Source organism: Pteronotus mesoamericanus, unplaced genomic scaffold (assembly GCF_021234165.1).
Source record: "Pteronotus mesoamericanus isolate MK-2021 breed Mesoamerican mustached bat unplaced genomic scaffold, CSHL_Meso_final scaffold_54, whole genome shotgun sequence".
Classification (NCBI taxonomy): Eukaryota; Metazoa; Chordata; class Mammalia; order Chiroptera; family Mormoopidae; genus Pteronotus; species Pteronotus mesoamericanus.
The window spans coordinates 7,753,707-7,776,609 of NW_026555321.1; the positions used below are offsets into that span (position 1 = coordinate 7,753,707).

At 36.7% G+C, this 22,903-nt stretch overlaps 1 protein-coding gene across 8 annotated transcripts in view; it reads right to left on the minus strand.

Annotated features, from left to right (window-relative positions):
• The window catches only part of RBMS3 (RNA binding motif single stranded interacting protein 3), a 1,181,733-nt gene that overhangs the window by 95,419 nt on the left and 1,063,411 nt on the right, over positions 1 to 22,903 (minus strand). For 5 of the 8 annotated variants that reach the window (XM_054595672.1, XM_054595670.1, XM_054595673.1 and 2 more), the window contains 3 exons: positions 15,079 to 15,125; positions 5,144 to 5,240; positions 2,850 to 2,900 (listed from right to left, as the gene is read on the minus strand). In XM_054595672.1, the coding sequence (XP_054451647.1) occupies positions 2,850 to 2,900; positions 5,144 to 5,240; positions 15,079 to 15,125 (195 nt within the window). The remainder of the gene's footprint in view (positions 1 to 2,849; positions 2,901 to 5,143; positions 5,241 to 15,078; positions 15,126 to 22,903) is intronic. The other 3 variants (XM_054595674.1, XM_054595677.1, XM_054595676.1) reach the window with 1 other exon arrangement.

The following is a 22,903-nucleotide window of genomic DNA, read 5'->3' on the forward strand; positions in this document are numbered from 1 at the left end:
TGTAAAGTAGATTCCAGAAGGTACCCAATGGACCTTTTTTTTTTTTTTAAGTATTTTAGGTGAATGGTTTAGTAAGTTAATGAATTACAAATCTAAGTAATTTGTCTTAGGTATAGTCACAGAGACTGTCTCCACCACACTCATTAGTAAAGTAAGTTAGATAAACAGTATGAATGTGGTAGAAATAGGTGATTATTGCTTATTCCAATTTTCTTTCTATACTAACACTCATTTTACACAATTGGGTTATCTATGGCATACAGTGTAATCTCATATGCATAAATTAACTAATTAATAATAATAGTAATTCATTGAGTGTTTGTCATTTACCAGGCACTATATTAAGAGCTTTAATATCTTTTTTCTTGAATAAACTAAATGCATAATTATTTAGGTATAATTAATTACACAACAGATGATAAAAATGTGGCCCAAAAAGCCTAACTGCCCAAAGTCCCATAGCGAAGAAAGTTGTTTTGATCTTAAAAAGCCTAAGACTCCATGCTGTTAATTATCAAATCATTCATTCTTTTCAGATTCAGGTATTTTGTTTCTTTGCCCTAGGGTGCTTTAAGTACTTTTATATTTTAGCATTATAGAGAGACTAATTTAACCCTCACTTTGATGATGAAACGAAGACCAGCTGGGACATTTATGCAATCTAGACAACCAGCAAGACTGTTGCAATGCAAAGATTGTGGTATAAACTCCATGTTTCCCTGAGACTTTTCAGCCAATTTTTCTATGTTAAAGACAACAAAGTCATGGGTAACCCAAACACTTCCTTTTCCAGGAATCTGTCCCAGCCACAAATATTCTACTGTAAACTAAGTGACCTAAGTTCAAACATGATGCACAATCTAGTTGTGGGGGTGATAAGATACCATTGAGCCATAGCAAGGAAGATCCAAGGGAACAAATGAGCCCAAATATACACTCACACACACACACAGCTATTGCTAGAGTAAGATGTATGAAAAATAATGCCTTCAAAAATAGGGCTGAAGTTAAGCTAGGGTAAGGAGGTGGTAGTGAAAAATTTGCTAAGGTTCTGAATGATAGTTGAAATAAAGATACATACAAACATCTTCCATTCTCCTCACAGCTCTAGAAATACTATAAAGTCTAATATGCTTTAACATCTGGCAAAATCTGAGTATTTTGCCACATGTGCATTCCTTTTGGCCACAATGAGATGATGCTTAACCTCAGTGTGAGGACTAAGCTAGCATTTGTGCTCTATAGATGAACACATTATTTTTTAGAAGGTAGTTGTTTCCTTCTAGAAAGTCCACTCTTTAGAACTTGGCAGGACATCTTCCCTTTTCCTGTGTTGGCTCAGTGTGTGCTATACGTTGGTTTGGCAGCATATGTTGAAATCTACCTCATGACTTGGATAGAAAAATGTGTCTTGGATTCATTGTATGTTGGTATGATTTATAGAACACAGGCCAGATGAACTCAGGAAGCCCCCAAAGTGTGGAAATAAAAGAGAGGGATTTGTGAAATATGGTCTAAAGTTCTGCTACAGTAAGCCACATATATTTTATTATTTAAATAAAAAACAAACTATCAAAATATTAGGAGCAACATAGAATGTTCCTTATTTTAAATGAAATGGAGAAAGCTCAACTATGAAAGCCAGGTACTGTGATCCTTTGAGTCCAAGAAACGGATGCTTGTGCATTTAGCTTCCTGGTCATTAATATGTGCTAACTTATTTATATTTAGCTTTTAGAAGAGTCAAAAGGTAGGACTGCTCCTTCTTTATATAACACATAGATCCAGTAATATTAAGAATAATGGTAATAATAATGTGTAGCATATCATACTTAAAGAATTATTTTCACATATGTTCTTATTTGATTTTCCTCCAAACGCTAAGTATTGTGACAGATAAGGAAACAAAGGCACAGATGTGAGCATACCCAGAAGAGTCCACCAGAGGCCATGTCACACAACCTTCAGTCAAGGGCTCCTCCCCTACCTTACACTGTCATGAGTGTACTGTTATTGAAAGCTATCTTGGAACACTTCTATAGAGCTGGGAAACCTGGAAGAACTAGACAAAGACAAATGGAATCATTAGCCTTCAGTCTAGATTCTAATGGAATATGTAATATTTTTCACTTGGGACTGATGTAATATTGTTCTACAAAATGGGAAATCTAGCAAGTAGAAAACAGAGTTTGAATACTTTTGGAAAATATTTTTGACAAAAGAGGAAGAAAAGGTCTCTAGTTATTAACATATAAAAAATCTAGCAACCTTGTTATCTACCTACATATCTCCATCTATTAATAAAAAAGTACTTTCCTATTCCAAGTATAATGCTTTAACACTTGGACATGATACTGAAATTCACCCCCAAATCACACCAAATTGCATTTGAAGAAAACAAAGCATAATAGAAGGAGAAGGAAAACAGGAAGGCTTTCCTTCTTTAATGGATTTAATTGATCAGAGTTCAGAGTTCCTGAATGAAGTAGAAATTCCCTATTCATAACAAATAGTAGACATAAGCTTGAGAGACTGACTGTTATGACTGATATTTCCTCCAAGAAAATTCATCTATTATCTATGTCTATCTATCTATCTATCTATCATCTATCATCTATCTTTCTGCCTATCTCTACCTCTCTATCTCTATCATCTCTACCTCTATCTCTATCTCTATCTATAGTATGTGCTTTTGTAGAATTTCAGGAACAGCTTTTTATCTGAAAAATATGGCTGCCTGAAAGAGGTATGGACTATAACAAAAGCTTTACCCCAGAGCTTCTATGCATTACAAAAGCTTGCACTTGGATAATAGAAATATTTAGCCTCAGGTGACTGAGAACACTTACTGTTGGTTGCATAACGTATGGCGGATGAGGCATCCATGAAGTACTCTGGACCTATGCATCAAACAGCATTTATTAGCACAAAGCAATCACAGAGAGAACTTGGTTCTTGCGTTCAGTGGAGTCACACTAGGTCATAAGAAAGTGGAGTCCATCTGACTTTACAGCTAATGAGTGCTCAAAACTAAGAATAGAAAGCACATTCTTGGACCTGATTAACTTGGTCCCTGAGACTTGATCAAATTTAAAGCAAATTTCTACCTCACTGGAGCTGGCTGCAGCATCCACATGGACCAGGCTGGGATCTGGAGCATATTTTGAGGATGTTGCTGGAGACTAAAGTACTAGTCAGCCTCAGGGACCTTCCTATTTAGAGGTCAACTCCCAGGGATACCCATGCTAGTAATACGGAGGCAAGCGTTTACTGCCAAGACTTTCTTTCTTTTTTTTTTTATGTCATTTGCTTTGACTTCAAATTCTCCAAGTGATTCCCATCTTGGAAATATGTCCAAGTGGTAAAAATTGAGGTATGAATTAAGTCAATCAACCAAAAATGTGAGGAAATGCTTTGGTAAACATGAGTTAAGCAAGTTTGTCATTTTTTCTCTCATAGTAATTGGGATGGTACATAAAAATGAGTATTTGGGCCAGCCAACTGTTCTGAAAAGTGCCTTGTCAGACAAATGAGAAAGTCAGCTTTCAGAGCTGATTGTCACATAGAGAACCTTAAAGACTTTGTTTTCAATATATTCACACAAGCAAAATGGCCAATACAGTTTAGATTTAAAATAAAAAGAAGAAAGGAGTGTTGAAAGGCAAGAATCAACAACATAGGAAATTGCTCTAATTCTTTTTATGAGAAGAGAGAGCTGGGGTTAAATTCCACTTATGAGCCCTCCCAAGTAAAATCACTTTTCTGTGGATATTTTATTCATGTCACCAAAGTGCTCCACACTAGGGCTCAATGGGTGGTCTTGGCTGAAACAGAGGCCAAGATTAGGGAAAAAAAAATGGGTAAAACAAAACAAAACACGTTACAAGCAGGCAGGCCTGCATGAAGAACAAAAAGTGAGCAGCACCTGCATACGGCCTCTTGGGTCCCAAGGAAAGGCAATTAGGAAATCAGTCATTCCAAGACCCTCGAATGCAATTCACACAGACGTCTACTCTGTTCGCCCACTGACATGTATCAAGAGTCTAAGTGCAGGAAATGAATGAAAATGAACTGCTTCAGGGGGCATAAGTTAAAGAAAAATGTACATAGTCTCCAGCTTGATGCTCTGACAACTGGGACATCCTGAAATGAAGTATATAGTGGCTGAATAAGGTGACACTTAGCTGAATTAGTAGCAGTCAGCAACATTAGAGATTTACCCATTGTAAAATATCTACCTCCACCATCTGCAAAATATAGAAAAACACCTGGCATGCACGCTCTTGCACTCTCTCGCTTTTTCTCTTTCTCCAAAGTTTTAAAAAATGACCCTAGATACTCTCTACATGTAACATTGGTAGTTATTCTAATTAGAATTAGAAGAATTGTCTGAAGAACAGTAGGAGGTAAAGAGAAGCAGTGAGTGATATCACATATTTGATAACTCAAAGAAATAAGATAAGAAGTAGTTTCTAAGGGAGGAGTATGACTATTTCAATCCACCTGTGTACATAGAGCTAACTGGCTACAACATCTGGTTTAGGACACACACTGAGTCTCAGATTTTCTTGTTTCAACATGTGGCACCCCTGAGGTCTCTTTTGGCTTCTTTGAAACTGAGAATGAAGTAAGAGCCGAAAGGAGGAATAACTTTTCACCACTTTGATAATCTTTCCTATTTCTTGGGGAAAATGATTTAACATTTATCCATGTAGCTTTACATGGATGCACAGGACAGCTGTGACAAAATGAGATGACAATGATAACATATGCTGGAGTAAGGGCAGGGAGTGCTAGAAATGTGCTTTTAGAAAAGACACAATAGGAGGCATGACAACCAAAATAACAGACAAACAAAATTTCTCAGTGGTCAGAGAGCTGTACTAAAGTTGGCTGGAAGGTAGTGTAATCAGGAAAACTCAGCAGGAAGAATGAAAAGCATGGTGGATTTCATTAATCAGTGAAATAGATGCAAACAAGCCCTTGAAAGTAGAGGCTAATTGGCAACTTGAGTATTATTACATCAGGATGTGTACTAAAGTGTTTGAGGGCAATTTTTTAAAAATTCTATTATGTCTTTGCCTTTATGTAGCTACCACTGGCAAGAAAGATCTCTCCTGAGGTGCAGGTAAATTGGACATACCTGGTATGTGGAGACAGGGGAAGCAGCAATGAATGGCGTGATAGATGTCTGTGGAATCATGCGGTTGGTTGCAATACTGTACGGTGAAGAATAAAATCTGCAAACAGAAAACAACAACAAAAAAAGAAGATTCATAAAGCTGCTGAATGCCTGGCCGCTCAGCAAATGCTTCCAAGAACTTCTGGGAAAGACAGAGTTCCACCCTCATGTTTTCCCACCGACTTTTAATTAACAGGAGCATCCAGGTGATGCAGTCTTTGGTTCCACTATGAGAAATAAATCGTTCTGAACAAAAATGACAACTTTAAGTCATCTTATACGATTGGCCACACAAAATCTCTTATGCCACGTGAATGTAAGAGTACATTTAACCAACAAGGGAGGGAAGTCACAAGCACTGTTTTGTTCTGTTTTTAAAAGATGATGTCATTTTAAAGCTCTTTTGGGGAATAAAAGCAAAATGATAGCACCAAGCTTTATAGAGGTGGCTGATGTTGCTCATACACAAACTGCATCTATCTTTTCATTCAGGAAACAGAATGGGCTCCAAGAGAGTTTTAGATAACATGTGCTATGCATGAGTCCATAGCATCATGCAAAAACTAAGCTAAATACTTTCTCCATAAAAGAGATGTGGACAGTTTGTATCTACGTACAGATAGGAATGTTTTCTGGTTCAATAATGGCATTGCTGGAGATTCTGGATATATGTGATAGACTTCTGTAGACTCTGTAAAAAGCATTGAGTTTTCTAGTCCTTCAAGACCCTTCATTGGACCATTATGAAATGACACTGAGCAAGATCAGGGCTTCAAACATCAGAGGAGGATTATCATTCTAGAGATCTATTAAAGGGTAATTTCTAGGCACTGAAATCAATGATGTACCCATTTTTGCTCAGATGGTACCTCAGATTCCACACATTTTCTAATGTTCAAATTCCTCATCAGAATTTAAGATCATGTTTCTTCCTTCATTTCTCACTGGTAAGTAAAAGGCTAGAGTGGCCAGCCAAAGAGCAGACAAAGCAAGGTTGCCTGCCATGGAGTATTTCTCTGATGTGAGGATAGATTGGGAAAATGTATATCAAAGATGATGGAATCATTCTATTACTTGTACATACCAACTACTATTTTTAATTTTTTTTAAATTTGTATAACTTATGTTAGAGTTTTGGGGGCAAAAACTTCATCATGCCTCGGGAGTCACCAATATTTTGACAAGAAAATCTCATGGGTTACCTTTCTAAAGGTGCATTCCAGGAGACTCATATTGAATATAGGAGGGCTAAATTTCAAGGTTGCCATTTAAGGAGAAAATACTTTAAGCTTATATTTTATAAAAGTCTCTGAGCAAGTATTAGGGAACTATATTCTCAAATTTACTTTATCTAGTTCTCAATAAGGATTATAACATCGTACTCTTTTGGCTAAAAAAAGAAAATAGCTAAAAATTACTTTTTTACATATTACATCCTTACTATCCATACCCAACAGACCTCTACATTTATAGTTGTGCAGTTTGAAAGAAAGCTATTGACTATACACCTGTTAGAATGGCCATTTTTGTTTACATGACAATACCAGTGCTGGCAAGAATCCAGAGAAAGTAGAACTCTCATTCATCGCTGGTGGAAATGCACAATGGTATAGCCATTGTGAAAAACAGGTTGGAAATTTCTTAGAACATTAAACATGTGCATCACATATAACCCAATAATCCTACTGGTAGACATTAACTAAAGATAAATGAAAACATATGTTTGCACAAAAACCTTCATGCAAATGTTTATAGCAGTTTATTGATACTTGCCAAAGACTGGAAACAAGCCAAATATCCTTAACTGAGTCAATAAACAAACTGGTACATCCGTACAATCTGGACCACTACTCAGCAATAAAAAGGAAAGAACTACTGATACATTTAACATGATGAATCTTGAGTGAATTATGCTAAATGAAAGAAGCCAGACTTAAAAGACTCTGTATTTTATATTTCAATTTACATTGCAATATAGAAAATGTAGAACTGTAAAGACAGAAAATAGATGAGTGGATGACAAAGGCTGGGGCTGGAGGAAGGGGCGGACTACAATGATGCATGAGAGAATTTGGGGAAGTGATGTAAGTGTTCTAATCTTGGTTGTTTGGTGCCTACCTATGTCTGACTATGTTTGCCAGAACTCATAGAATTATACACTATTAAGAGTGAATATACATTCTACATAAATCATACCCAATAAACCCAACTATTTTTTGGATGAATTTTAAAAAAATATTTTATTTATTTATTTTTAGAGCAGGGAAGGAAGAAAGAGAGGGAGAGAAACATCAGTGTCTGGTCCCCTACTGGAGACCTGGCCTGCAAGCATGTACCCTGCACTGGGAATCAAACCAGCGACCCCTTGGTTCACAGGCCAGTGCTCAGTCTGCTGAGCCACACCAGCTAGGGCTAAACCTGACTTGTTAAAAATGTCAATTACTATGTAAGAAAACATCCATCTTTCCAGTTAAAAAAAAAAAAAAAACTTATTGAACATTCATTATATGTACCAAAGATGGGGAAGACTCTAAAACATTCCTTAGAGTTTCTCTATTTAGTCACTTAAATCAAATCTTATCTGCTCATGAATCAGTCTAAACCCCTCCATTGCAATAAGAACAAAGTTTGAACTCCTAGGATTGGCCACCACAGTCAGGTAGAGCTATTGCCTACCTCTCTAATATTTTCTTCTACCCACCCCCCCCCCAACCAGTTAGGATCCAACCAGACAGACCTGCTTTTGTCACACAATCATGTTATTTTCACTTCCATCTTGGACACTAAACTTACAATTTTCTCTGTCTAGAATGCTCATTTAACTAAATTTCCCCAAGTCTACCTCTTGCTTATTTTTGGCCTGATTCAACTTCCACTTTTCAGAAAGACCTGTAGCTAATGTAGCAACCACCATCTCTATCTGAATTGTTCTCTGTTCCTTTCCTGTAATTGACTTTTTCATTACTCTTATCACTATCTGAAGTAATACTTTATGGACTAATGTTTGCGTCCCTCCAAAATTTACGCTGACATCCTAAGTCCCAGTGTGATTACATTTGGAGATGGAGCCTCTAAAGAAGAAACTAAGTTAACTGAGCTCAACAGAGTGGGGCCCTGCTCTGATAGGATCAGTGTCCTTATCAGAAAAGACACTAGAGAGCTGGCTGTCTCTCTCCACACAAGTACATGGAGGAAATGTCATGTGCGGGCACAGTGAGAAGGCAGCTGTCTACAAGTCAGGAATAGGGTCCTCATCAGTAACTGAATCTGCCAGATCTTGATCCTGGACTTCTCACCTCCAGAACTGAGAAAAAATAAATTTCTGTTGTTTAGAGCCATCTGATCAATGGTATTTTGTTATGGAAGCTCAGATGATGAATACAATGTATGTACTGACTGTTTCCCCCTCTAGACTGACAGCTTCAAGAATGTTGAGAACATTTGCTTTGTTGTCTAGAACAAAAATTGAGACACTATAGATACATAATAATTAGACGGTGAATGAATGAATGAATATAGAGCAGCTTGTGAAAATAAGTGATGATTACAGTACAGGATGGCCAATGCCAAGATGGTGGGAGAAGAGAAGATGGTCCCTGAACTGGTAGGAAACAGAAGGGAGAACCCAGAGAAGACAGGCCAGCACTACATATTTATAAATGCTCTGTGGAACCCTAATTCATACATGCTTTCTAAGCATGCAAAGGTATAAGTAACTAGAAAAAGCTGCCCTTTTCTACAAAAATCATGGTTTGCAGTTAAAAATTTCCTATAGGTCTTTATCTTCAACCAATTTTACTTACACGGTAGTGAACAGAAAGACATATTTGGGGCTCATAATGACATGAAAGGCACCCATGGAACTCCACAAACAGCCCTTCTCATTCACCATGCAGTGATTAGCTTTGGATAAAAACCCAGTTTCAACCTCTCACACCAGTGGAGCACATTGCACGTCGTGTTTTAGCGTCGCTGGTTTATTTTGTAAAAGGTACTGAATGGAGTATTAAAAATGAAAGCAATAATGACTGGATTGACAGCAGAGTTTACAGAAAATTCTATGGGGAAAACAGAGAGCAGAAACATAAAGAAGCCAGCCAAGGAGACTGATACTAAAAAGAAACCCTTGGGGGTAAATTGAATGCATTTTTGTTTTATCTGCTCTAATCCTATCCATCAAACAAGAATGGTATTCCATACTTTCTAACAGTTTCCAATACTGACGCTAAAGTCAGAGAATGGAAAATACACTGAGAATAAAGGCCTCAGCACACTGTCTTGATCTCCTAATTCTGGTATTCTGATATAAGCTCTTCCCAAGTCCAAACATAAACCAGATGAATTTATAAGAAACTCTTGCTTCAATCATGACAAGAGAGGCTGCTGTTGCATCTAAGGCTTAGAGGCAGAGTGTCTAAAGAAAATACACAAGACCAGGCTCCAAAAAGAAAACTGTAGAATGAGTTTCTCAATCTCTTCACTTTTTCTCAGTCCCTGCCACATATCTGTCATGATTTAGAATGACTTTCACATAACCAGAACATTAAAGAAATTCCAAATAAATACTTTAAGCATAGCCGTTGTGTTATTGAGGAACAGGAAAAAGAAAAATGACAGAACTTGTTAGCCATAATAACAAAACTAAGGTAATTCTAAACATGTGACTTTATGCCATTTGTATTTGTTATATATACATTATACTTTGCAAACACTAGTATAGAAAACTGGGAATGAATTCTTTAACAAACTGTGTTCCTGGGAATAGTTGACTCTCTTAAGAGTTATTTCTTTGCCAAAATTCACATAACATTATGTGTATGGCAAGTGTTCCTTTTATACTTTGCCCAGTGGTTCTAAATTAGAAGTGATTTTCTTCCCCAGGGGACATTTGGCAGGATATAGAGACATTGTTGGTTGTCACAGCTAGGTTGGCGGGGGGTGCTGCTACCGGCACCTAGTGTACAGGGGCCTGCTATGCTGCTAAATGTCCCACCCTAAAACTTACCTAATCCAAAATATCAATAGTATCGAGGGGGGGAACCTTGCTTTAGGAATATAAATGAGTCCCTTTTGGAGAGTTTTCACATGAACAAAATACCAAATGCCAAGATGGCTAAAAGAAGTTAATTAAGTATGGTCTATCTATAGAACTCTAAGCTGACTTCAAAAACTTAATATTTTTAAGGAATGCAAAGAGTTCCTGGATTCTCTGGCATTTAGAGCAAGTGACCTCTACAAGTCCAGAAAATGCAAGGCTAGGTCACAAATAGGACATTATTTTGCCTGCAGAAAAGTCATCTAGAGGGGATTTGGTAGTCAGTAGTAATATGGTAAAATCTTATTTCGTTGACAATAAAAATAACATGAATACACCAATGACCCCAGGGTAGAATGTTTTCTTTTTTACAGGAGAAGATCACACAAAATCCTATTTGCACACTGAAATAAACAGTACTGGCCTGCCTTTTCTGTCCACAGGCAATATTGTTAGTGAGAATGAAGAGTACTATCCTTGGGGTAACGCTATAGCATAAGATTAATAAGGTATTGGTCATTTTATTGTAATGCCAATGTATCCTTCATATTAGATTCCTTTGCTAGTGTAACAAGATAAGATTTCAATATCACTTCATATCAAATGACCATGTAAAACAGCTGGAAAACCATTGCTACAGGATACATTCTTTTTCAAATCTCTCCCAAGAATGCATTTTATTCAAATAAAACAATCCATGAGGCTTTTACACAGCAGCCTCAGTAAAAAGGCACAGGAAAGATGATAGTTTGAATACAGGAGTGGGTTATTTCCCTCCTCCCACATTCATATTTGAAAATGACAGAATTTGATATTGGAATGCAAAAAAATCAATAAGGCAATAGTAATAAAAAAATTACAGCATTATGCCAGATAGTTCTGAAAGAAGAGACTTTCTTTTATTCTTATATGTTCACCTATAGTAAAACACACTATGATTTTTACTTTTCCATTGTGACCCAGATACTTCTTCACTGAACCTACAAAGCCTTAGATAGAAGTGACATTGAACTAACTTTTTGAAAGTGGTATTTTGAATAGTTTGGAACAGATGACAAAACTGACATTTTCTATGTCTAAATGCAAACAGTTCAGATTCACCATGGTCCACATTTACAAATTCATGTTCTTCATTAGCTAAAAGTCAAGCTAAATTTAGTAGTATTTATTTCAGTTTCATATTGCATATTGATGTGTAGGGTATGGAATTCAGAACATTTAACTCTTCACACAGTTTGTGGTCATTACTGGCTATAAAGAAGCCATGTATTTGCTTGTCATACTCAGAAAACACTGTGGCTTAGTATGCAGCTTTGGGATACCACAGGGTCATCAAATATGTGTTTTAGCTATGACATAGGACATCAACAAGAGAAAAAGACAATGCCAGGGGCCCCTCAAGAAGCTTTCTAATCTCTCATTATAATGCCTCTCCTTTGTGGTCCTATGGCCTTATTTTTTGAAAAGAATACAAAAACATAAACAGTAAAAATAAGTCAGTATCACTCTTATTTCCATTGACTTTCTCCACAGAACTTCTCTTGCCATTTCTTGTGTACCCTTTCAGAAACTTTTACACATATAAAAATTAATGTATACGTAAATCTCATACTACTCCATGCTCCTATCACAATCCCATTTCCATTGTATCTTGTAATAAATTTGTCTACCTGTCCATTATCCCTGGTAGGATGTGAAAATTTTCTTTTTTCAAATCTATATCACCAAGATGATTTTAAATAGAGCAATAGATAGATACTCAAAAGAAAAACAAATTGTTGAAATCAACTGAGTCAGCATGAAGCAGTGTTTAATAATATGAGCCCGGAAAGAATTGCAACTATATCTTTGGATACCATTTGTTCTTTGTAAAATGAGACCAGTTTCTTCCCTACAGTAATAAATATCTTGATCTCTGTTAGGTTACTGTTCTCTGAGAAATGTTTGACTGCTAGATTGAACATCACAATATGAACACAGAACAAAATATTTTATTCTGAACATACATGCTAGATCTCTTAATAGGCTAAGTTATCCAAATCAGATTCTATACCTCTGAAAGCCATGTGCTAATGTTAACTCAAGGGACAGTATGTTGAGAATATATTGGTGTTTATTTTGACATCTTATGTGCATAGAAATGATTGTTCTACTAGTTGCCTTTTATTCAAATGTTACCATGTATGGTAATAAAACCAAAGATGAGTAAAACACTTAAAAATTATCTATATGACATATAAAATAAATAATATTAATTAGCTACAAATCTCCTCTTTTCTTCAATTTCATTATATAACATCTTTATCTTCTTGTTGCCAACAACACAATAGATAGTCTTAAGCTTCCAAAACTTCATTCTTTACCTGGTATGTGAAAAAGTCATGGATAGTTTGGATGCTTTGAGTGAAATGGGACGTTATATCTAAGGAGGTTGTATTTAAAGTATTGCACAGAGTACGGTGATGTAGGGAAGGAAAAACATTTCCCTAATGCCAACTTGCTAGAGCCAAATAGATGTCATCCGTTACATTTCTATTTCTGATTTGGCATGCACAACACTAGGTTAAACAATCTATAAAGATGGATAAGACATTGGACCTGCCTTCACTGAGTTAATAGTCCAGCAGAGAAATAAATATGAGGGTCAATGACTGCATGATAAAAAGACTAAATGTATTATGGGAACATCAAATACAGTGCAACAGTAGCAATCAATATTTACAATCATAATTACATTATCCCATGTAGGGTGACTTTGATCCTTACCAAGTCTTCTGGAAAGGTACTATTATTATTATCTCCACTTCGAAGAGGAAGAAGGCAAACAACTAGCCCACTTCTGGCAAATAACAAAATTTGGATGCATATTTGGGCAGGCTGGTTCTGAAGTCTGCATTTTTAACCACTGCTTATACTATTTCTTTTTTGACTAATTGTGTAACTAGCTCTGTCTGGTATGACATGATATTGTTCTTTAAATGAGAGCAGTGTAAAAAGAGAGAAAGAAAGAAAAAAGGGTGGGAGGGAGAGAGAGAGGAAAAGAGAAAGGGTGGAGAAAGAGAGATTTCCATGCTTGAACCTCCAGGCAGAAAAAATTCCATGAGCAACAAGACATGAGCAACTGTGTGAGATATTCTGAGAATCACAGAAGGTCCAGTTCCATTGCAGCAACCACACCATGTAGTTCTTTCTGTGCCATCCTTGGAAGTTTTGATTTTGTTCTTTAGTTAATAAAGTCCACATAATACTTAAAATCTGGCAGGTAGATGATTGCAATATGAAAATGGTTTGGAGGAGGGTTATGTTAGAATCAGGTAAAAGTTCAGTACAGGTAGAGAAGGGTGAATGAATGAACTCAACAAGTAGCAGGGGAAAGGGCAGACTGTTGAATATATACATCAAAGATATACTGAAAATACCTTGATGATTGATTTGACCATAAAAAATGTTGCAGAAGAGAAAAACCAGGGAACTGGAGTTCCCATTTTAAATGGTTTTAGAGTTAATTTCTTTAAAGGAACAATTAAATTCATATTTGTTTATCAGTTGCATTCATTTATTTTATATTATGAAGAGTTGATGAGGGTAAATGACCTAGTGGGGACATATAAAGATATACAATAGCAATACCTAGTAAGCCTTTATAAACACGAGTTATAGTACTCTGCATCAGGTTATAACCTTGAAGAACAGACTTGGGATTCTTCGGTTCCTAAGAGCAAGAGGGGAGGATGAGATTAACCAGTAAGAAAACAGTAAAAAAAACTAGACTTTGAGAAAGATTATCAAAAGTGGGAAGAAAAGGTGGAATAAGAAGATATAAAATGAGTAGTAAGAGTCGGGAGAAAGAGGGATCAGCAAAGAATGAACTTGCGGGACACAAATAATGAGGCATTTTCAAGAAGGTATAAATAGTTAAAAAAGACAAACAAGGCAGGATTTCCAATAGAAGGACTAAAAATGTTACAAATGGCAAATCTGGAGATCATTGCATCAGCAAGGGAAATCCAGTAAAGTTTGAGACCAGAATTCATACTTTAATAGGATTAATTAGAGAAGAATACAGGAGGACAGCATGTATAGAAGACTGAAGGTGTTTATGTGTGAAAAAGAAGGGAGACACTTGAGTATATTTATAGGCTGAAATGAATGTTCAGTGCACAGGAAGGTATTGAAGAGGGGGGCTGATTGATGGAAGAAAGTTCTGTATCAGAAGACAGTAGCAAAAATCAATAGGTATCCTCAGCATCTTCAATAAAATTTGTTTCATGAAGAATGTATTCATTGTTATAAATATCTAATAAGCAGCAGCAGCAGGTGAACCATTTTTTTGTAACTGTTAAAATAGAATATAATACAATACTATGCTGTTAATAGAAGACACAGACGAAGACACATCACAAAGCAGGTGATTCAAGGTAAAGAGATAGAAGTCAGTCAATATCAATTGGTACAGATGTGGTGACCTGCAGGGGAAGGGAGAAATGTCCACTGTGTGCCAGGCAGTCCTCACTGCCTCACATATGGCACTGCCCGAAGTTCACCTTTGGTTGCTCATATTAGGAGTTTGAAACTTCACTTTTTCCCTGTTAGGTTTGTAATAAATAAGGATATTTCCAGAGAGAACATGCAGAGTTTAATACGGGCAGAGACGCTGTGAGAATGGGGCACATGGGAAATGCTCTGAAGTCAGAGTTCCCTCATGGGAAGACAGTAAAGTACAATGGTGAGCAATGTTTGGTTTACAGTTTTTCTTTAATGATTTAAAACAAAAGACAGATTTGAACATTTTTCTTCAGTACTGATTTTGGAGTTCAAAGACATCTTAGCAATTAAATTAGAGAAAATGTAGACTACTTACCCATTCTGTATGGCAGCTGTGGGGTCATAGGTCAGAGCCATGCCAGCCTGTATGTAAGAAGGAGAGGGGAGAAAACAGATATTAAAATTTTTATTGTGCTTCCCCAAACATTCACTATACACAAAGACTTTTGTCTTTACTTTCCATGATTTAAGTTTATTTTCACCTACATTATTTCTCCACCATTACTGCCAAGACAAGCAATTTTACTACCCACACACCAGGATCCACTAGTGAATTGGGGAGTTTATATTATATACCCAGGCAAACCAAGAAACAATGCAGCTTGGAGGATTTCTATTTCTACTTCATAAACCATTTGCAGTTTAATATGGTATTCTTATAATTCCTCACTATTGTCAAGACCACCTTTTGTACATCTCATGGCATAAAAAAAAAAAGTAAGACTGAAACCTGAATCTAGCAGTCAGGATAAAAATAAAAGCTACTTAAAATGCATTTGACCTTTTAGAAGAAAATGTTAAGAAATATTTATTTTAAAATAGATCATATGCCTTCAGGGTATGTAGGTAATGAGTCACAGAGTGCAAGTCCAGTATATGGCTGGTATCTGTCCTACTAAGAGTGGTAGAAAAGGAAGGTCATTTACACAGGATGGAAATTCTAAGCCTGGTTGTCAAGAAGGAGGTAGTTTTATTCTGTTTCTAAGAAGAAAACTACCTCTGAAAAAACTGTATTTCTGTAACTGGCAGTAGTTTGAGAAAAGAATATAAACTTTAATGACTGCTGATTCACAGGCTACCTCATCCCTTCATGCACATCATCGCACTTGATCCTCACGCCAACCCTATGAAGTAGGCAGGAGAAATAGTTTCTCCATTTTATAGATGAAGACACGGAAGCTTGGAGAGGTCAAGCGATTTGCTCAAGGTCGCACATTTGGAGGCAGAACCGGATTCCAAGCCGAGCCTTCAGAAGTGGGCTCCTTTCCATTGCTCTGTTGTAACCTTGATCTAGAAATTTAATGAGATCTGGGGATCATCACTAACGATGTGGTGGAACTTTCTCTGTGGTCGTATGGACACACCGTCTTTTCTTTTTCCAGGGTTGTCAACCTGCTTATCACTTGTGTGCAGAAAGAGAATGTAGAATGAAATTTAAAACTGACTAGGTTGTCTGTAGGGTGGATTTATTTTCTTTCTCTTTTTTGAAATGTAAAAGTGAATTTGACCGATGTCACTTTTCTAGCTTAGCTAGTGCCCTACAATTACATAAGATGTGACTGCTGGGTGAAATGAGGCGAGGGGTATACAAGACCTCCCTTTTCATTTCTTTTGTAATTTCTGTGAATATATAACTATTTCAAAATTAGAAGTAAGACAAAATAGTAAATTAGCTTTGAGGACATTTGCAGATAATAAGAAAAATCATTAAAACTTGAAGAAAAGAAAATATAGAGTTTCTGTGCTTGAGTTTTTCCCAGTGTGGTTGAAGGTAGTTTTCCTGTGAGGCTTGTTGAATTACTCAGATTTAGCATGCAACTGAAGCAAAAATCCTCAGACTTCCTAGCACACAACCTGAAGTCCAGTATGGCCTGGTATATTCCAGTTGAAGTTATACACATTATTTTCCCTAACTGATAATTTTTAAATTATTATTAAGATTGGTATGAGGAACAAAGTGTAGAGCCAAATACGAATGGCTCTACATACAGAGAACATACACAAATTGAAAAGGAGTTTGCAAACAAAATTGAGCGACTGTTAGAAGTTACTGAGGTGCATTGAGAACCCACATTTAATAATAACTGCGTCTTACTCTTGTTAAAGGAATATGCAACTGATCATATGGCAACCTGGGGGAATGGGAAATGAGATAAGAATAAGAGAGCAGCAACGAAAGCAGATTTTTGTTTTTTGCTTATGGTGCAAAACACATAAAGATCCAAAGTCTAAATATTTTCCAGGGGTAGAGTCTCTGCCATGTGACTAGCAGGAAGAAGGCCCGAGGCTGAAGACTTCCCAGAACAGAGATGTCTAGGGTGAGTTCAAACTCCATGGTCCTGGGTGCTACTGAAGAGAGTTGTAAAAGTAGTCCATTTGGGATGAGACTTCCCTCTTATAAATAGTAAGCTTCTCTCCCCTGATGTATCCAAGATGCCACACCAGGGCAAACTGAAAAAAATGGGATTATACTCAATAGATAAGACTGTCAGATCACAAGAGATCTAGGGTGATAATCATATCTTCAGTCTCTTAACCACCCCAAATTGTTAAAATCATGAGGGACTTGGAGGAAGCCTTTCTTACTCAACCCCACATTTATTTCTTTTCCTTGTACTTATTTCCCAATTGTGCTTAAATCCAATGTTATCTAGCCTTCCTTGAATTATAAATTTTTTTGAACACTCTTTTCCTATGTCGTGTTTGTTCTGGTGGCTTTAGGTAAAGAATTTTTTTCTCTCACATTTCAGATCAAATCTTTCTATCCTTTTCTATCTTAAAGCTCTATCCATCTTTCAGAAGATGGAAAAAAACTGGAAAATGGCAACATGGTTTAGCGGTAAAAATATAGGCTTTGGACCTGGGTTTAGGTCTTAGTCCTATTACTTGTTAGCAGTGTGGCTTTGGACAATTTTTTTAACCTAGTTTGACCTCAGTTTCCTTAACTATTAAGTGGTAAAGTAATACCTACTTTATCAGATTGTTGTAAAATTCAAATGAGTTTACATTTGTACAATGCCCAGCACAGTGCTTGGAAATAAGACACATCCATAAATATTATAATACAAAGCAACATGTGTTAAGGGCCACATGAGAGGTACGGATGAGGTATACTGGGAAAAGGCTGGGGGTGATGAGGGAAGGTACTTGGAGGAGGTAGAGCTGAGTGAAGCCTTGAAAGATGATTAGGATTTTCATGGATGGAGAGGAGTAATGAAGGCCTGCTCAGGCAGAAGGAATAGCATGGGAACAAAGTGTGTAAATAAAAAGGGCAACAAGGTGAGTCACCTGCACTATGACATTGCAGTGCAGCAGTGGGAGATAAGGATCCAAAGGAAAGGAGGAAGAATCTTTATTACCTGGCTTCTTTTTCTTCTTAGAAACCACTGAACACTTTTGGAGCAAGAAAATTATATGATCAAAGAGGGATTGGACAAAAAGAAACACTATCAGCCTCTTGGAAAACAGAGGGTAAATCCAGAGCCGTGAGCCACTGAAGCAGGCCCTTGAGGACAGGGAGGTAGAAAGAATCTAAGATGACACAGTCATTGCAAAAAGGTAGGGAATGAACACAAGTTTGGCCTACTTCATGATTTCTTCTAGGGACACTCCTGCCTCTGAGTACCCTTGGCAAGAGGAGACAAGAGATGGTGTCAAGTTGTATGATCTGGAACGTTGTGGGTAACAAAACAAGGCATGATTCAAAAGAAGGTTGTTTGAGCTTCACCTGTTGGCTGAATATCGTAACGTAATAGGAAACACTTGGTTGCACCTGGTTTTCATTTCACGTGTAACAGATTGCTGAGTTAATTCTAGTATGGTCTTAATGCAGATTTTGCATTCAATTTCCTTTTGTTTCCTTCCATGAAGGTAAAAGAGGAAATCAATTTTGCTGCTATGTCTAGCTACCTTTATACTAAGAGAGAACCATGAAATCATCATTATGTAATTACCAAATTTTATGGCATGTTTATAAACTCCAGAGTCACACAAAAAGTAAAATAACTTGGAACAAAATGAAAATGTCACACCACATATGCAGAAAAGTGATGTTTAATCCTGTCATTCTTTCAAAAAGGGCTTTTAGATTCACAAATATTTTCCATTTCTCAAGTTCACATTATTTGTGTGCTGGAGGCAATTATAATTTATTTAAAACAAAAGGGGCATTTTTGTCATTTTCCAGAAGCAGCTGAATTTTGGCTTAGTATTTTAGCCATAATAAGATATGCCTAGTCCTTCCAAACAGAGTCTATACTATAAGAGATAAATATTTTAGAAGAAATTTCAAAATATGGTTTATTGAGGCAATTGGGATATTGTAAACATTTTCGGTATTTATCAGGGATTCCATGAGACACATCAGCTTGATTTCAGAGCTAAATATTTGATATTCATCACTTTAAATGATGAACAGATTATATGAAGAGGTAATAATTGGAAATACTGCTTAAATGTACATAAAGGGGAGTAGGCATTACCACTTCAGAAAGCCCTTTTGGATTATAATGCTTGGTCTTATCTGGGGAACAGAGGATCATTGGCTCTAACAAAACTAGTAGAAAGGTAGGCTCATAGAATTGCTTTGATCACTTTTGAAACTATTTTTTACTCTGTAACGTAAATGGGATCAAAAAGTTTGAGGCAGTAAACTTCATACAGATAAATATGTACTGAAATTCTTGGAAAATAGAAACATTAATGTTTTAAGTTAACATTTATCCTTTTTCTAAATTCTTCCCTGACATGAGTCATCATAACTGGATGAGTTACAAATGAATAATCACAAGGATTTCCAATCTTCCATGGTCAGCTTAAAAGCAACACTTTAGTAAATATGTCATATATACTGTATATTTTAGTAAATATTGTGTACTGAATTAGCACAAGATCAGTTCAGGAAGGCCAAGAAGAAAAGGATAATACATTGTTCTAAATATCATCTTTAAGGAGTTTATTTCATGCAACCAATTTAACAATATTTACAACTGCTAGTTGGTGATGGTTGAATCAATAAATAAAATAAGGTGACTTAAAAGATGATGCATGTGAAAGGGTCTTGAAAATGTGTTGTATGTGTTCAGGTAATGCTACTGAAGCAAAACCTCACTTAACTTTGTTTATATTTATTTACCAGTATTTCTTTTTAGAAGACATGTCCTTTAGTAAAGAAGTCAAGATAGAAAATTATGTGTACATATGAGTCAACAAATACAATTTTAAAAGTTTTAAATCTCTGATTAGAAATAAAACAAAAAATTAACTTCAACAGTGTTAAATGTCAAAGTGTTGGGGTGTAAAGCTATAAATGACAGTTTTTCCTTTCATATATATTTTTTCTGACTTTTTTAAGTTGCCTATACTGAGAATTGCTTTTATATTGAGGAAAAAAAACCCTTTCCTTTAAATTCAAGCACATTATATGCTTTATGCCTTATTTAAATTTTTAAATTCAGGAGAGGGAAAAAAGGCATGCAATTTGTAAAAGTGGTATTGACCAGAGGCCTGATTCAAAAATATGCTTGGGAATGTCAGCAGACATTTAGCTTTGCTGGGTCAATGAAATATAGAAGAGCTGGGATGGAATCCGGGGAATCAGAGGAGATTACTACATCCAGAAAGATCAAGGTAAGAATAGGCAGGTCAAGAATAAAGACTGAAACTTCAGGGTTCCTGGTGGTGTAATGTTCCTGCTTGTGGAAGCTAGTAAGAATTCAGAAATCCAAATAGCCATACTGGCTGAGAAACTGTGGGTCTGCTATGTGGTTCCAGAAGCGTAGATATCCATGATTGTCAAAGTAACTAATAAAAATCACCAGAAAGGTTTGATACCAAGTAAACCTTTTGGCCAAAGGAAAAGGGCTTTGAACCTACTTCCTATTCAGGGAACTAAATCTAGGAAACATTATACTCAGGGCAAAAGTGAGGACAGGCTACTGAAGCACTTTCTGGAAGGAGATATGAGAGAATGAATTCCTGGCCTTCATAAGAGGCAAAAGGCAAGGTTTCACCCGGGAATGGCTCTGGTATGGTCAGGTGACTAGTGAAGGCTTGGTTCCTCCAGGTAGAGGCAGTCAACCATGTTAGGCAGGTATCTGCTTCTCACCTGCTGAAGGAATGCTCCCTGGGCTATGTATAGCCAGTCCCTCTCCGAAGGCAAGATGAGGGACAGATGAGACAGTAGACAGAGAAATTGTCAAAGTCCACAAAAGACTACACTGTATGGTCCTGAGATAAGATAGACACATCCTAGCTAGTTGTCCTATAAAAAGTGCCCACCACCTCCAGCCTGTGAAATGGCTTGCACTATCCTCCCTAACTTTCACAATATCTGAATCCAAAGAATACTTTTATTCCAAACAATATTTGATTAATTTGCATCATTTAACCAGTGATTATTTTCTTCTTTCAAAACACCTTTCCTTTGCCTCCGTGAGCCTCCCCTCTAGCTTTCTTCTGACCACTCAGAGAGTAATTTCTGCTTTGGCCTTACATGTTCTGTCCACTTTTGAGGTGCCAGCACCCAGAGACAGGATTTACCTTTCTCTCTCCTTCTGTACAATGATGACATTCACTTTCTGATCCCAACGATTATTTATGTCTTGATGATTCATGAATCTCGGTCTCAAATTCAGTATCTATCCTGAATGCCAGACATTTATCACTAAGTTATAGTAGTAAGTTCAATGTATGGTCCGTGTCTCTTTTGAAGTTGTCATTTTTTGTGTGGGTATTTTCTAATATCTTCTGGTTATAGTATCTTCTCCTATTTTTGTTTTTAATATTTTTCTAATCCTTCAGCCACACCATTGCCCTGTGAGGACTGCTCTTGCAAGAGGCAAATCTGACTATATCATGATCCTTTCTTTTAAGTGACATCCTGTAACCTTTGAAATAAACACAGCTCACATAGCCCTTTGTGATCAAGCCCTTATGCATCTACTGATGTCCGCAATCTTCCTGTGCAATTATAAATCCCATCCATCATCAAACTCAGACACACACTCACCCTGCCCTGGGTCTCTGGGCCTTTGCTGCTGTAGTTTTTGGCTGGAAACTATGCATCACTGTCTGTGAGAAAATTGAAAATTCTCGTCTTCCAGACTCAAACTAGACATCACAGCCTCTTAAAGCCATCCCTCTCTCCTTGTAGCATTAACTGCTGCCTTTGTTCTAGTCTCATGACACAAGATGAAAACTACTACGACCACGTTTTGACATGTGTTCCTCTCAACTAGATTCTTGGCTGTGCCCATCTTATCATCTCCTGTTCCTAGCCCAGTGTTTGGAACATAACAGCGACTCAATAAATGTTTGTTAAATGAGTTAATAAATAAATAATTGACTTAAAGACAGTTTTGAATTTGGACTTCAATTAAATCGGTATTTGAATATGGAATTTGAGTGTTTTCCATTTTTACTTATTCGTAAAATTGTCCTAAAAACTTCCGTTGAACTCAAACAAACTCCTACAAAGCAATGTTTCAGGACTGGATTGGTCAGGAGAGAGAGAGAGGGAAGCAAGATGATTATTGGCATTGCTCAGAGACCTTTCCCGTACAGCCGGGGAGCCAGTGTACCTGAGACAAATCATGAGCAAAAGGATAGGAGGAATTAATTGCAGCTGAAAAATGTGCAGGTTCCTCTTCTGCAAGTTGCTGACCAAGAGTGGTGAGAAGATGACAGTTCATTAAATGTCATCTTGACATCTTCAGAAGTTTGTCAAGCAGATGAGATGCAAGGGATGTATCACTTTAAAAAATGGAAATAAAATAGAGAGTAAACAGAAAATTTCACCACTTTATGTTTGGGAAAAGAACATCAAGGGGAGCCATGCTGTTGTTTATATGCTATGTCATCATGGTATTTCTCCTTTTTGGCTTTTACTAAAGCATTCTTGCCAGACAGAGAATTTCTCTTGTATATAGCAACAGACAAGAACAAGACAAAAATATACAGACAGAATGAAGACTGGAAAGCTGAGAAAGCCTATGGCTGCAGAGAAAAAGCATCATTAAAAAGGAAGCAGAAGAAAAAGTATAACAGCAGTGTATGATGTAGCTGGCTGAGGTTTTCAAAGCCTTCAGGGGAAAAAAGTTCTAGTTTGTCATTAAAACTGAAGTTAAATTTAAGCCTTGACT